Source organism: Hyperolius riggenbachi, chromosome 2 (genome assembly GCF_040937935.1).
Source record: "Hyperolius riggenbachi isolate aHypRig1 chromosome 2, aHypRig1.pri, whole genome shotgun sequence".
NCBI lineage: Eukaryota > Metazoa > Chordata > Amphibia > Anura > Hyperoliidae > Hyperolius > Hyperolius riggenbachi.
Genome location: NC_090647.1, coordinates 100905435 through 100920898, shown reverse-complemented (window position 1 = coordinate 100920898; position 15464 = coordinate 100905435). Strand labels below are relative to the sequence as shown.

General features: G+C 43.3%; 1 protein-coding gene across 6 annotated transcripts in view; it reads left to right on the top strand.

Annotated features, from left to right (window-relative positions):
* Positions 1 to 15464, top strand: part of NEK5 (NIMA related kinase 5) — a 100957-nt gene that overhangs the window by 58630 nt on the left and 26863 nt on the right. For all 6 annotated transcript variants that reach the window (XM_068267117.1, XM_068267116.1, XM_068267119.1 and 3 more), the window contains exons 12-14: positions 1861 to 2051; positions 4475 to 4538; positions 5709 to 5828. In XM_068267117.1, coding sequence (XP_068123218.1) covers positions 1861 to 2051; positions 4475 to 4538; positions 5709 to 5828 — 375 coding nt within the window. The remainder of the gene's footprint in view (positions 1 to 1860; positions 2052 to 4474; positions 4539 to 5708; positions 5829 to 15464) is intronic.

Below are 15464 nucleotides of genomic sequence, written 5' to 3'. Positions count from 1 at the left end.
AAAATCTCCCATAGCATTGCATTAGCAAGAGCTTTTCAAAATCACAAGCATTTAAAAAAGCTCTTGTAGTGTGAATCAGCCCTTAAATAATGACATGTGACACAATGAGATAGACATGTGTATGTACCGTACCTAGCACACAAATAACTGTGCCATGTTCCGTTTTTCTTTGCCTGAAAGAGTTAAACATCAGGTATGTAAGTGGCAGTTCCTGTCTAGGTCAGGACTGGGTCAGACTACAGTGTGACCCTCACTGATAAGAAATTCCAACTATAAAAGACTTTCCTAGCAGAAAATGGCTTCTGAGAGCAGGAAAGAGATAAAAAGGGTCAATAGTTCATAGTTTAGCTCTGGCATACTTCAATGAATAATTGAGCAAAAACAATAAAACAGAAAACACTTGAAAAGTAGATTTAAATATAAAATAAAACTGTGGAATATCTAAAAAAAGTCATTTTTAGGAGAAGGAAGATGGATACAATTATGTATTTTATTAGTTTATTAACAATAGTGGTGCGTGTGTGGTGAGTGTGGTGTGTGTGTGTGTGTGTGTGTGTGTGTGTGTGTGTGTGTGTGTGTGTGTGTGTGTGTGTGTATATATATATATATATATATATATATATATATATATATATATATATAGTATTACAGTATATGTATAATTTTTTTATTTATATTCTCCTAAAGTCGTGTGTTTGAAGTTATGTTCACCACCCATACTGTAACTACTCAGACTGAAGAAGGTATTTCAATATATTACTTTATGCTACAATATTATTATTTTTAAGACAAGAGGGTATAACGGCTAATACAGTGAATAAATGAACTACATGTTTTTACAAAAGATGGGGGGTATGTACACCCATTACACAGCATTGTGAGACAAAAGGGGAGAGAGCCCCGGCCAAAAGGCCTTACAGTCTAAACATTTAGGGCTCGTTTCCACTATCGCGAATCTGCATGCGTCCAACGCATGCAGATCCGCACATGTAATACAAGTGGATGGGCCTGTTTCCACTGTAGCGTTGTTGAGGTGCGTTTTTTTCAGCGTGAAAAAAACGCACAAAAGAGCCAACGATTTCGCCTGCGTCGGGAATCCGTGCGAATCGCCGCTAATGTATTTAATAGTAAAAACGCATGCATTTGTTACATGCGTTTTTACCCGCGATTTCGCGTGCGATTTCGCACCTTTTTCAATTTTATTTAGCCCTGGCAGTGTCATGGTTAATTTCGCATGGCACCCTGCCATGCGAAATCGCAGGCGAAATCGCGGGTAAAAACGCATGTGGAAACGCATCCGCATGCGTTTTTACAAGCGTCGGAATGCGGCCGAAATCGCGTCGCAACAGTGGGAACGAGCCCTTAAGGTATAGGACAGTAGGTAAGGGAAGCTGTGTGTGGAGTGGTAGAAATGGTGGTCAGTGGGAAAAGTGTCCTAGGTAGGAGAGTATGCTTGCCTGAGGAGGTGAGTTTTCAGATTGCGCCTAAAAATAGTAAATGTGGGTAAGTGGCGGATGCGTTGAGGGAGAGTGTTCCAGAGGAGGGGAGAGGATCGATAGAAGTCTTGTAAGCGGGAGTGGGAAGAGGTGATCAGGGAAGAAGACAGAAGGATATTGTTAGTAGAGCGGAGATTGCGTGTAGGATGGTATTTGGAAAGAAGTTGATTTAGATAGGAAGGAGCTATGTTGTGGAGAGCTTTGTAGGCAAGAGTAAGGATTTTAAATTGTATCCTCTGTGTAACTGGCAGCCAGTGAAGGGACTGGCTTATTGAAAGCTTACTCCTGGAATCCCACCAGCGCTGCTATTTGACCTACCCATCATTTAGGGCTTCCATTTACAGTTTTATATCTGTAATTTCAGGTACACGATCAGAACGGGGGACACAGGATGGAAGCTGCTGAAAGACCTGGAGCCCCGAGAATACATGGGCAGCATGGGCATTATGGACATTATTATGCCAGACTGAATGACATACAGAGAAGACCCTATGAGTTCCACCATCGTCAGGAACACCAGATAAACCACCACCGCATCGGTTCCCCACAACATGTGTATGTAATGGATCAGTATAGACCAAACGTGTTCATATACCAACCATCCCATCGCTTTGACGCAGGATAAAAGCAGCGCAGCTTAATGTGCAGGAGCGCACGCTATGCACACCGTACTTAGTAGCGATCGCTGCCATGTAAGGAGCAGGCATTCCCTTAGTTGTGACCACTGCTTTAGTAGCAAAGAGCATAACTTCAAATGCGGGTGGTCCTGTGAAGTATCCCTGCAGCGATACTTCACTAGCGGCCGCTACTATGTCAATTAACACGTTAATTGTCATGGCAACCGGGGAACAGAGGCGCCAGCAGGGTAAAAGTGGATAAAATCTTTAAAATTTGCTTGGAGGAAATGGTGGACTTACCTCCATAAAGCAAACACGAAAGACTGTTTGTATAATAGTAATCACATTTATTATATAGTACCCCAAAAGTGCACTTTTGGGGTACTATATAATAAATGTGATTACTTTTATACAGACAGTCTTTCGTGTCTGCTTTATGGAGGTAAGTCCACCGCTTCCTCCAAGCAAATTTTAAAGATTTTATCCACTTTTACCCTGCTGGCGCCTCTGTTCCCCGTTTGCTGTACCGTGTCCACCCCTGGTGGAGGGGTGATCTACCCCTTTTCTGATCTACAGAGAGCGACTTCTTATCCCTGAGTGAGGACAGGTCTAATCTCCTCACCTGCCTATACAGTGGTTGCCTTTGTGGTAATCCACGTTTCTGAGTATACTCTTCTCACTAATTATCTTTACTAATTTTATGCTGAACATACTACACTATATTGGGCTCTCGGTTTCTCTAACGTTAATTGTCATAGTAGCGGACGCTAGTGAAGTATCGTGGTAAGCACTGCCCGTAACTAAGGGAAGGCCTGCTCCTTATATGGCAGCGAACACAGTTAAGTAAGGCGTACATAATATGCGCTCCTGCACATTAAGCTGCACTGCTTTAGCATGAAGCCCATGGTGTAAAGTTTACCCGAGGCAGATTGTGAATACTTACCTGGGAAGAGGCTTCCCGTGGCCTCCTTGCCACCACTGTTGCCACGTGTGGACCTTTCAGACATATCCGACAAGAACTTGCTGGATATGTTATCACACACACAAAACACCAGCATTGTTTTTGACAAATACAGGGAGCATACAAGACTTAAAGCAGGAGGTGAGACAGTACACAATAACAGCAAAAGTTCTACAGAACCGCCACGGTGTATAAAACCTCATTCACACCGGAACATTTTACTAGCAATTTCAGCTTGTCTGTAAATCGCTAGCACTTGGAAAAGGACCTTGCAATGCAAGTCAATAGTTGTATTACTACTGTAGGAATCACCAGCAATTTGCGATTTACTGAAATCGCAAACATGGGTGCATGCAGCATTTATTAGCGATTTTGTAATGTTTGCATTTCAATGTTAAAGAATCACAAAACGCAATCCCTCCAAAATTGCTTTCCAGTACAGTGAAACATCACAGTAGAAATCGCTTAGCAAAACGCTAGTGATTCTGCTTGCGTTTTGCAATTCCCAGTGTGAATGGGGCCTCTCGGAATGAAAATGAGTCTCCATATTCTTCTCACTTCAGGTTCCCTTTAAAGGACAACTGGACAAGAGGATTATAGAGGCTGCTATATTTATTTCCTTTTAGGGCTCGTTTCCACTATAGCGAATCCGCATGCGGGCACTGCATGCGGATTCGCATACTTAATGTTAGTGGATGGGGCTGTTTCCACGTGTGCGGCGGCGGCGGCGTTTTTCGGTGCGGTGAAAATCTGCACGACAGGGTCGTGCAGCTTCGCGTGCGGCAGGAATGCGGGCGAATCGCCGCTAATGTATTCAATAGGGAAATCGCATGCGGCTTTGTCATGCGGATTTCCCCACGATTTCGCATGCGATTTCGCATGAAAGCCAATGGAACTTAACACAGGCAGTGACATGGTTAAATTCGCATGGCTCCTTGCCATGCGAAATCGCATGCGAAATCGCGGGTAAATCTGCATGCGGAAACGCAGCCGCATGCGATTTTTGAAGAAAAAAAAAACAAAAAACGTTCAATGTGAAAAATACCCAGAAATCAGCAAAGGGCAAATACTCCCCAAATACCGCATTTGTTCGTGTATGCAAATCGGATGCTTTCTGAAACACTGCTGATGTGTTTAGTTTAGTACTTTATTGCTAGAGAATGATGGGATTATTTGCAATTAGATATTGTTATGTACAGTGAATGATGCTGTGATCCTGTGTGCACACAATTATATGTACTCTATTTACTGCCACAATTGGAGGTAAATACTGTTATAACCAGTCATAGTATGAATTAAAAATTACTTTATATAAAATAATTGAAATTGACATGAAATCCTGGCAGTCAAGTCTAGTCTCTTCTAATCTATGTTCTCTTCTAACCACTCTTTTACTATAGGAATGACTATTTACAGCGAAGACAAGAGGCGGAGAGGATCAAAATAAAAGTGGAAAAGCAGCTGGTGAGTTAGCATCAGGCCTGGAGCCCACCAGGACCGCTTTTCTGAGCGCTTTGTGATTTGAAAAGCTTTTGCTAATGTAGTGCTATGGGTGTGATCCCACTTGAGCGATGTGATTTTATAAAAATCCCCCATAGCATTGCATTAGCAAGAGCTTTTTCAAATCACTAGCGCTTAGAAAAGGCTGCTAGTGGGTTTGAGCCCTAAGCCTGATATAGAAACTTGTTTCTGCAAAGAAAAGAAATTTACTTCTCAACTTCCACCAATCAGACACAATATTCTGGTGTTGGTCCATCGTGGCTTACATACTATTGGTGGCTTACAGGTGAAACTCGAAAAAATTAGAATATCGTGCAAATGTCCATTTCAGTATTTCACCTAAAAGGGTACCTTCCACCTCCTTGATCATCCGCTACAGCTCCCGATAATTCGGCCAGGTGGTGCAGATGCAGTCCGGCCACTCGTGCTACCGCCACCAGGAGTGTTCTGCCCTGGACAATAATACTGTGCAGGCGCAGAACACTCCAGGCTGCAGGACCCACTCCTGGGCGCTTGCACCCAGGCCACACATGCACACTACGCCCCGACTGGCCGGATTACCGGGAGCCATATTGAAGGATCCAGGAGGCGGAAGAGGACGGCGAGGGACTGATCAGCCTGAAGGGGGCTAGAGGAAGCCCCAAGCCTTCATCTCAGGTTCACATTAAAAGGTGAAACCAATTTATGATATAGGAACCCTTTGCAGGTGTTTGGGATTAATTAACTGATTAGAGTCTGGCACTCTGAGCCTATTAATATTGAACATTTTCACAATATACTAAAGGTTTGAGATTTCAAATTAAGGTTTTTCAAAACTTGTAGTAGGCATATTTATCACAATTATAACAAATACAGGCTTGAAATATCTCGCTTTGCATGTAACGAGTCTGTTTCACCTTTTAAGTTGAATTGGTGAAATAAATGGACCTTTGCACAATATTCTAATTTTTTTGAGTTTCACCTGTAGAGAAAGTAAAGTTGACCACATGTTACAATCCAAGCTGCGGAGGCTTCATTTGAGACATAAGAAGCAATAGTTGGGTGCTTTGCATTCCAGATTATGACTCGGTCCATTGTAGACCTATGCCTGCCTGGAGTTGGGCTAAGGTCTGTACGTTCTATGTTTCTCTGTAGGGGCTGCGTCCATCATCTGCTGACCAGCATGGGAAGCACTCACCAGCGTTCAGGCATGATTTATATCCTAATGTGGCAGTGGATGGACTCCAACAGAAACCGCATGGGAAGAACACCGAGGTAATTCGTTTGATAAGTCATTTCTGTAGTTGCAGCCAGTCTACACGGTTAGGAATAAACGCATACTGTGTATTCTCAAAGCAAATGGCAAGAATTTCTGTGCTTCTGGCTATTTCCTCAGTAGTGATGGTCACGTCTAGGAGAACTTACGGAGAAGCATGTGATCAGTTGGTCAGGTGATAGATATGTAAGTCTCTGATTTGCTAGTCATGATCATGTGGTAAAGCAGGATGCGACCACAGCAAATCCGGGCTTTGCAAATCTATCAGCTGATCAAACAAAAATCTCATACACATACTACTTCATGAGTTCTAGACATGACCATCACTATTCCTCAGATTCCCTCTTTTCAATAATTATTTTTTCTCCTCACATCTTAAAGAGAATCTGTATTGAAAAAAATCCTATATAAATAAACATACCATCCTGTTGGGCGTCCTCTCCTAGCTCCCTTTGTGACATTTTTGCCACTGCCCGCTGCGATCCTGGCGATAAAAAAGCAGTTTCATAAACTGCTTTTGTAAACAATCACGATGGCCACTAAACAGGAAGTAAGTCAGAAGAGCCTGCTTGTAGTGGTGTGTTTATTATTCACAGACTGGTTTCAGTGTGTCTGTGAGACTGATCTTTAGAGCTGTTGAGATGGAAGCAGCTCTAAGCATGAGCTCCTGAAAACCCACCTAATTTTACCTTGCAATGAGCAACTAAAGGGAAATAATCTGAAAAATGAAGCAACCTATGGAAGACTAAAGCTTATAATGCAAACAATCTGAATGAAATCTGAATGAAAAGAAGGGAAAACAATAAAAAGACACCAAAAAGGATTATCAAGCTGGACCACTCAGAGGAAAAGCAGAGAAGATCAAAGGAAAGCAAGCAGCAGCAGCAAACCAAATCCTGTCAACCAACAGATCCTAACAGCAGAAACCATCTCCAGAATCGGCCAAGTCTGCAGAACTGAGTCCTTTGAGGTAAGGGCATTCTGCTAAATATTACATTCTCTATAGAAATAAGAACAGTTTACTTAGCCATTTTACAATGGAAAGCTTAAAACCAGCAGAACAAAAGACTAGCCATGTTACAGATGAGCCCAGCACAGCCAGCAGGGGGTCTCTGTCTGACACCCTGGAGATTGTTTACACACCCAAGAGCAAAAGCAAGAAAGCTAAGAAAGCTCAAAAACAGAAAATAATTCAAGAAAACCCAGAGACTCTTTATGCAGACTTCTCATCTAAACCCAGAATAAAAACAGATCTGTTATTCCACACAGAGGAAACCGAGGCCTGGCATAATGCTATCTGCCACCAATTCAAGAACACTGAATTAGGAAGTATACCAAAAGGGAAACAAATAAGAATTATGGATCAGGAGGACTCAGAGACTGTTTTGCTGACTGTTAGCGTGTACCACACTGGCACAATCCTGATACAAGGTGTACAACACTACCTGGAGGAGTTTGAAAAGCTGTATCCTCACATGCAAAATCAAGTAATAAGTCAAATAGAAAACCAGCCAGATCCTGATGCCATTAACAGTGGACATATACCTACCAAACCATCCTCCAGAGGCAAGGCTGCATCTGGTGTGAAAACATCACATCCCACACAAGACACCCTCAAGGACAGTTTATCTGAATTGGAAAGAGACTTTCACCTTTTCAGAGAGCAGATTGCAAAAAACAAAAATGACAATGAGATTACAATTAACCAACTAAAAACGGATTTGAAGTCACTCAAAGATGCAACTGAAATACTGCAAGCTGAAAACAACCAGCTTAAACAAGAGATTGCAAGCCTTAAACAAATAAACATCCAGCCCAGGGAAACGGCTCCACAAACACACCCCAGAGAAACAAATCAAGAGATCTACATTTCAAGTTCACAGGACCATGAAACAAAGCAAACGGAAAACACATCTCAAAGTTCAAAGAACAGCAATAACACCTCTGCAGAGAGACTCCAACCAAAGAGACCAAGCTTTGACATAGCACTGATAATTGATTCTAATGGAAAATACATCAATACAAGACGTCTTTTTCCTGGGAAACATGTTAAAACAATACCCTGCCCAACAATTGAAAAAGCAGCAGAGGTCATAAACAAGCCAAACTTCACTGCCCCTAAGCATATCATCATACATACAGGGACAAACAACCTGGACAATAGACAAGACCTCATTGCAGACAAACTGTGCTCCTTAATAATGGCCACAGAAAAACAATTCCCTAGCTCCAAAATCATTTTGTCTAAATTGCTACCAAGAAAAGACATCTCTCCACAGACAATCCAGGATATAAATAAGCAGCTGACTACCAAAATCAGCCCATCAGCAAACCTACAACTGGCAGAACATTTCTCTATATCAGATCAGCATCTGTATGACAATAAATACCTCAATAAGCGAGGAGTGAGCCTGCTGGCAAAAGAGTTTAAAGACCTGGTGCTTAAGAGGCCCCTGACACCCAGACCGCAGACAGCGGCAGCACCAGCCGATCCAAGCCAGACTACCCCCAAAAGGCATAACATAAATCACTCTGTAAACCAAAATGTGAATCCCCTGAGATGGCAACAGAGGAGGAACCCAGCCACCACAAGACCTACAACTGAGATAACACCACAGAGCACTGACATTGCAGAAGAACTAAGGAAACTGCTTCTTGCCACACACAATATGCTGAAGGATGGACTGTGGAAAACTGACTGCCCTATAAACAGCTCATTACAAGGTAAACAAAACCAAACACAATATGAAACCCCTCATAATTAGCAGCTGGAATATTCAAGGCTTGAATGCTTCAGCTTTTGGAACCAAAATAAACGACCCAGACTTTGAAGAAAGACTAAGAAAGGTGGACATACAGATCCTCTTAGAGACATGGACCCAGACAGAGGACAAGTCATCAGTACCCATTGGTTATCGGGAATTCACTGTCGCAGCCCAGAAACACAAACATATCAAGCAGGGCCGCTGCTCAGGAGGGATTATAATCTGGTATAAGGAGGAGCTCCAAGAATACATCAAACCAGTGAAGAGAGGAAAGAGCCACATCTGGTTAAAGTTAAGCAGCCCCATCATCTCTTCTCAGACTGACATTTACCTCTGTGCAGCATATATTGCACCAGCAGAATCACCATACTCTAATCCAGAGAGCTACCAAGTCCTACAAAGGGAAGCTGCTCACTTCCAAACCTTGGGGAAAATACTCATCTATGGTGACCTAAATGCCAGAACAGGAACAGAAAAAGACTACCTCACCTCAGAAGGCAATTTCCATATATTTGGACCTGAGACCCAGTACCCTGAAACCACACAGAAAGATAGAAACAGCTATGACAGCACAGTCAATAAGTATGGGAAACAACTGCTGAACCTCTGCAAAGGTCTAGGACTTCACATCCTTAACGGCCGAACCAAGGGGGACTCTCTAGGGAGATATACACTAAATTCCCATGTAGGTAGCAGTGTGGTGGACTATGCCATCAGTGACATGGACCCTGCAAGCATCCGCGCTCTCATAGTCACCCCACAATCACACCTGTCAGACCACAACCAAATCCTACTATACATCAATTCCTCAAGCAAACCCTCTGTACAACAACATCCAGGAAGCCTGTGTAACCTACCACCCACTTTTAAATGGTCCAGAGAATCAACCATAAAGTACAAGGAGACTCTCAACAGACCAGAAGCAATACAGCTACTTCTGGACTACCAAACGTATACCTACAACCCTGATCAACAAGGTGTGCAGCAAGCAGCAAAGTACTTCAACCAGATATTACACACCATTGCAGAAATGGCCAACATAAGAAGGACTGCCCAAAAGAGACCATCAAAGAAAAACTCAAACAAATGGTTCGACAGTGAATGCAAGTCACTAAGAAACAACCTACGAGCCATATCAAACAAAAAACACAGACATCCAAACAACATGGAATTGAGGACAGCACATGACGCCGCACAACGTCAATATAAAGCGACCATTAAAAAGAAAAAACAAAATCACATCCAAAATCGACTCGAACGGCTTGAAGAATCCCTGCAAGACAACTCCTTTTGGGAGACCTGGAAACAAATTGGCAAAAAAACCAAACAAAATAATCAGCATATCCAAAATGGCCAAGTCTGGCTACAATACTTCAAAGACCTATACAGAGACATTCCTATAAAAGAACTCAGCCCAGAACAAGAACAAATATTCAGCAAATTAAAGAACCTGGAGGAGAAGGTGAAAGATTTTCAAAACCCACTTGACACACCTTTCACACTGGAGGAAATAAAAGAGAAGATACAATCCATGAAAGGCAAAAAAGCTAGTGGCACAGATGGAATCCTATCAGAAATGATCAGGTCTGGCACCACAGAAATCCATGCTGCAATATGGAAACTATTCAACCTGGTCCTGTACGCCGGTTACTTCCCTGAGGTCTGGAATGAAGGACTTATAACTCCCATTTACAAGAGTGGAGATCGCTATGACCCAGCCAACTACAGAGGCATCTGTGTGAGCAGCACACTGGGAAAACTGTTCAACAGCATCCTGAATAAGAGAATCCTCACCTTTCTCACACAGCACAATGTTATCAGTAAGAGCCAAGCAGGTTTTATGCCAAACCATCGCACCACCGACCACATCTACACCCTGCACACCCTTATCAAGCACCATGTACACAGACGAAGAAAGGGAAAAATATTTGCCTGCTTTGTGGACTTTAAAAAGGCTTTTGACTAAGTGTGGCATCCAGGTTTGTTCCTGAGACTCCTAGAGAGCGGAATAGGAGGGAAAACATATGATGTCATAAAGAGCTCATACACTGGGAACAAGTGCAGTGTGAAAGTAAATGGGAAAAGAACACCTTTTTTCCTCCAGGGTCGGGGGGTAAGACAGGGTTGCAGCCTGAGTCCAACACTTTTCAACATATACATCAACAAATTAGCCTCAGCCCTAGAGGCTTCATCAGCACCAGGACTCACCCTGCATGACACAACAGTGAAATTCTTACTGTATGCAGATGACCTCTTACTGCTATCACCAACTAAAGAAGGCCTACAAGACAGCCTAGAAACCCTGGAGAAATTTAGCACAACATGGGCACTCCCCATTAATCTAAAGAAAACCAAAACCATTGTGTTCCAGAGGAAAAACAGGTCAGCCCAGAGCCCATCCTTTATACTCAATGACTGTGAAATCAGCAGAACCGATAAATATACCTACCTTGGTCTGGAAATCAACCAATCAGGAAGCCTTAAGTCAGCCATGGAGGCCCTAAAAGCCAAAGCATGCCGAACGTTCTATGCCATCAGGAAAGAACTGTACCACCTCAAACCACCAGTAAAGGTCTGGCTGAAGGTTTTTGACAGTGTCATCACCCCAATCCTACTGTATGGAAGTGAAGTATGGGGCCCCACCACCTACCCAGACCAATCAAAATGGGAATCCAGCCCAACAGAAATATTCCACCTTGAGTTCTGCAAACACCTTCTCCATGTCCATCGGAGTACCTCAAACAATGCCTGCCGAGCTGAGCTGGGGAGATTCCCATTACTGCTTGAGGTACAGAAAAGAGTGTTGTCCTTCTGGGCCCACCTACAGAGCAGCAGCCCTGACTCACCCCACTACAAAGCCATGCTGCACAATGAAGACAAAGAAAAGCTGTGTGCACTGAAAGTCGTGGTCAGCTCTATACTCCCTCCAACCCCCGACCCACAGGTCATAACAAAAGTCCAGATAAAACACACCACAGCTAAGAGCAAAGAAAACTATGTGGAAAAATGGAGGAGTGAAATAAAACAGTCACAAAAGCTAGCCATATACCAGTCTCTACAAAGAGAATATAAAATGGCCCCATACCTGGAAAAGCTGCAAAACTCTCAAGAGAGGAAAATCCTGAGTGTATACAGATTGAGTGCTCACAACCTCGAAATAGAGTCTGGGAGACACAGACAGACGTACAAACCCAGGGAAGAGAGACTATGCAAACACTGTGAGCAGAAGACCCTTGAGGATGAAAGCCACTTCCTGCTGCACTGCCCCAAATATACTGCAACCAGGGACACTTACTTTAAGAAATTGTCGGAACTATTCCCAGACTTTCTCACACTAGAAGATGAGAGAAAAACATATATCCTACTAGGAGAAGAGGAATCCACAGTGACAATCGCTGCACACTATGTCACAGCATGCCACAGACTGAGAGGAGCATAACAGAACTGTAAACCTAAAAATGTCCACTGACTGCTTAGCCATTGTCCCCCTACCCCACCCCCTCCCATGTCCCCTATTTCCCCTTGCTTTGGCAATACCTGTAATGAATCTTGGTCATGCCAATAAAGCTATCTTTGATTTGATTTGATTTGATTTGGGAGCTGTCCAACACTGAAAACTGAGAAAAGCAGAGGCGAAAATGAGTGCAGAGCTCAGACATGTGACTCAGAAGACCAGCTGTGATTATTAAGGAGTCGGATTACAGGATTCTTGACATGCTTGAGCAGCACAGAGCCACAGGAGGCAGAAGGTCTGTGAAGCTCTGCTTTTCTCACAATTTACAGCTCCTTCAGCCTCACAGACACACTGAGACTGAGAGCAGACAAAGCTGTCTGAAGAATAAACACAGCACACAGGAGTGAGCCTACAAAGGCCATGGAGGGGGCATGCATGTGTAAAAGGGGCCTAAAACCTACCCTTCTGTATCTCATGTAAAAAGGGCGCTGAGTAAAGCCGCTACTAGATTTTTGGCAAAACTGCCAATATTATACTAAGGCTTCTACCTCCGCATAACATTAGTCCGCTCCCTAGCTACTCCTAAAACTATCCCTACTGTAAACACTACACCTAACACTACCTGTCCCTTCTTAATGTAAATTCAGGCTATGTCTATGGCATGCCCAAATCAAATACCTTGATCTGATCAGAGCCCCCATGCCTCCTGGAGAGGAAATGCCGTTCCACCACAGGCGCCTCCCATCTGGGTGTGGCCACTGCAGAGACTACTTCTCAGGCATGTCTTCTTTAAAGGGTTAAACATTTAATGGGTCACCTGTAATGATTCCTAGCAACCATTGTGAGTGACTAGCTTTAGAAACTATTATTCACCTTTTTTTCAAACGTTTTACTTATATCATTTTTACAAACTTGTTTTGTGTGTTGTAAACAATCCAGTAGGAAAGAAAATCGAAAATACAAAAATTGTAATAACGGTATAACAATGCAGAAAAGTAATTCCTGCCGCACTTTTAACCACTTTACCCCCTGCGGTACGGATTTCTCCGTCCCTTTTTTCCATCCTTATAAAACCAAGGGACGGAGAAATCCGTACCTCCCACGCCGCCGCCGCTGTCCGCGCTCCCGCCGCTCGTGCACGCCGCTGCCCGCTCGCCCGGAGATCAATGAACGGGAAAATCCATTCCCGTTCGTTGATCTAAGGCCCCGCAATGATCTGCTGCTTCTATGAGAAACAGCGCGATCATTGTGATTTTCCCAGCCTCATAGTGCTTCCTGTAAGCGTCCTTCCAGACGCTTGCAGGTCGCATGAACAAAGACTCATTGTGACCATCTTGTGGCCAAATAGTAAAACTACACCCTAAAGCATTTTACATATACAAATACATTAGTTTTACACAATAAAATTAACTCATTACCTCCCACACTCCCCAATTTTTTTTTTTTTTGTAATTAAAAAATAAATAAATACATAAATTGTTACCTTAGGGACTGAACTTTTTAAATATTTATGTCAAGAGGGTATAACACTGTTACTTTATAATCTATGGGCTTGTAATTAGGGATGGATGCAAAACTGAAAAAATGCACCTTTATTTCCAAATAAAATATTGCCACCAAACATTGTGATAGGGACATAATTTAAACGGTTTTATAACCGGGACAAATGGGCAAATACATTTCATGGGTTTTAATTACAGTAGCATGCATTATTTAAAAACTATAATGGCCGAAAACTGAAAAATAATGATTTTTTTCCCCACATTTTTTCCTATTTTCCTATTAGAACACATTTAGAATAAAATAATTCTTGGCATAATGTCCCACCTAAAGAAAGCCTAATTGGTGGCGAAAAAAACAAGATATAGTTCATTTCATTGCGATAAGTAATAATAAAGTTATAGACAAATGAATGGAAGGAGCGCTGAAAGGTGAAAATTGCTCTGGTATTTCAGGGGTAAATCCCCTCGGTGGGGAAGTGGTTAAGTTAACGTATTGCATGTGGTTGTACGGTATATATTTGATCAGTTAAAGTTCAAATGAACTATTATTCTCAAAAGCTATTTCTTATAATATTTGCACTTTGTTGCACTTCGGGGGTTCGCGTTCGCCTGCACCAGGCGAACTTTTGCGGAAGTTCGATTCGCCCCATAATGCACTATGAGGGTCAACTTTGACCCTCTGCATCACAGTCAGCAGGCACATTGTAGCCATTCAGGCTACACTAAGCCCTGGAGCCCCACCCCCCCTTATATAAGGCAGCCTCCGGCGGCCATTACAGTCACTCGTCTGCCTGCTATTAGACAGACTAGGGAGAGCTGCTGCAGACTTGTTCTTCTAGGGACAGATTAGTTAGGTTCTTGGCTGCTTAGCTTGCTCCTGGCTGATTGTTATTGCTTTTATAGCACCCAGCAACAGCTCTTGTCAGAGCTCATCCTGTACTTTTTTTTTTTTTCTGTGTGTCAAACTGACACTTTTGTTGCATGCACAGCATTGCTAATTGATAGTGTTTGTGCCACTGCCAGCAGCCCAGTACATTCAGTGACTACCTGTGTGTGTGACAGGGAGCTGCACATTGTACTACCCAGTACTGCATATACCCCAGTACCTGTTGTGTATACTTAACCCACCTCATCACTGCATATACCTAGCTTTGTGTTGAGTGAACCCAGCTCACTGCATCTAAATACCTGTTGTGTTGAGTGAGAACCCACCTGGCCACCTCACTGCATCTAACTACCGGTTGTGTTGAGTGAGAACCCACCTCACTGCATCTTAAGTACCTTCACTGTTCAGTGAACCCAGCTCACTGCATCTAACTACCCAGTACCTGTTGTGTATACTTAACCCACCTCATCACTGCATATACCTAGCGTTGTGTTGAGTGAACCCAGCTCACTGCATCTAAATACCTGTTGTGTTGGGTGAGAACCCACCTGGCCACCTCACTGCATCTAACTACCGGTTGTGTTGAGTGAGAACCCACCTCACTGCATCTTAAGTACCTTCACTGTTCAGTGAACCCAGCTCACTGCATCTAACTACTCAGTACCTGTTGTGTATACTTAACCCACCTCATCACTGCATATACCTAGCGTTGTGTTGAGTGAACCCAGCTCACTGCATCTAAATACCTGTTGTGTTGAGTGAGAACCCACCTGGCCACCTCACTGCATCTAACTACCGGTTGTATTGAGTGAGAACCCACCTCACTGCATATAGCTAGCATCCCCCCGAGATGGACAAAATGGACTAACCAGGTAGAGAAAGAGGTAGAGGCAGGCCCAGAGGAAGGCCACCAGGCACCGGCAGGTCTGTGCGAGGTGGTGTTTCTCTGATTTCGTGCGGACCTGCCCCAAAATACAGTGCTCAGAAGAAGGCACGTGCCATCACTTCCCAAAATCGTGAGGAGGTGA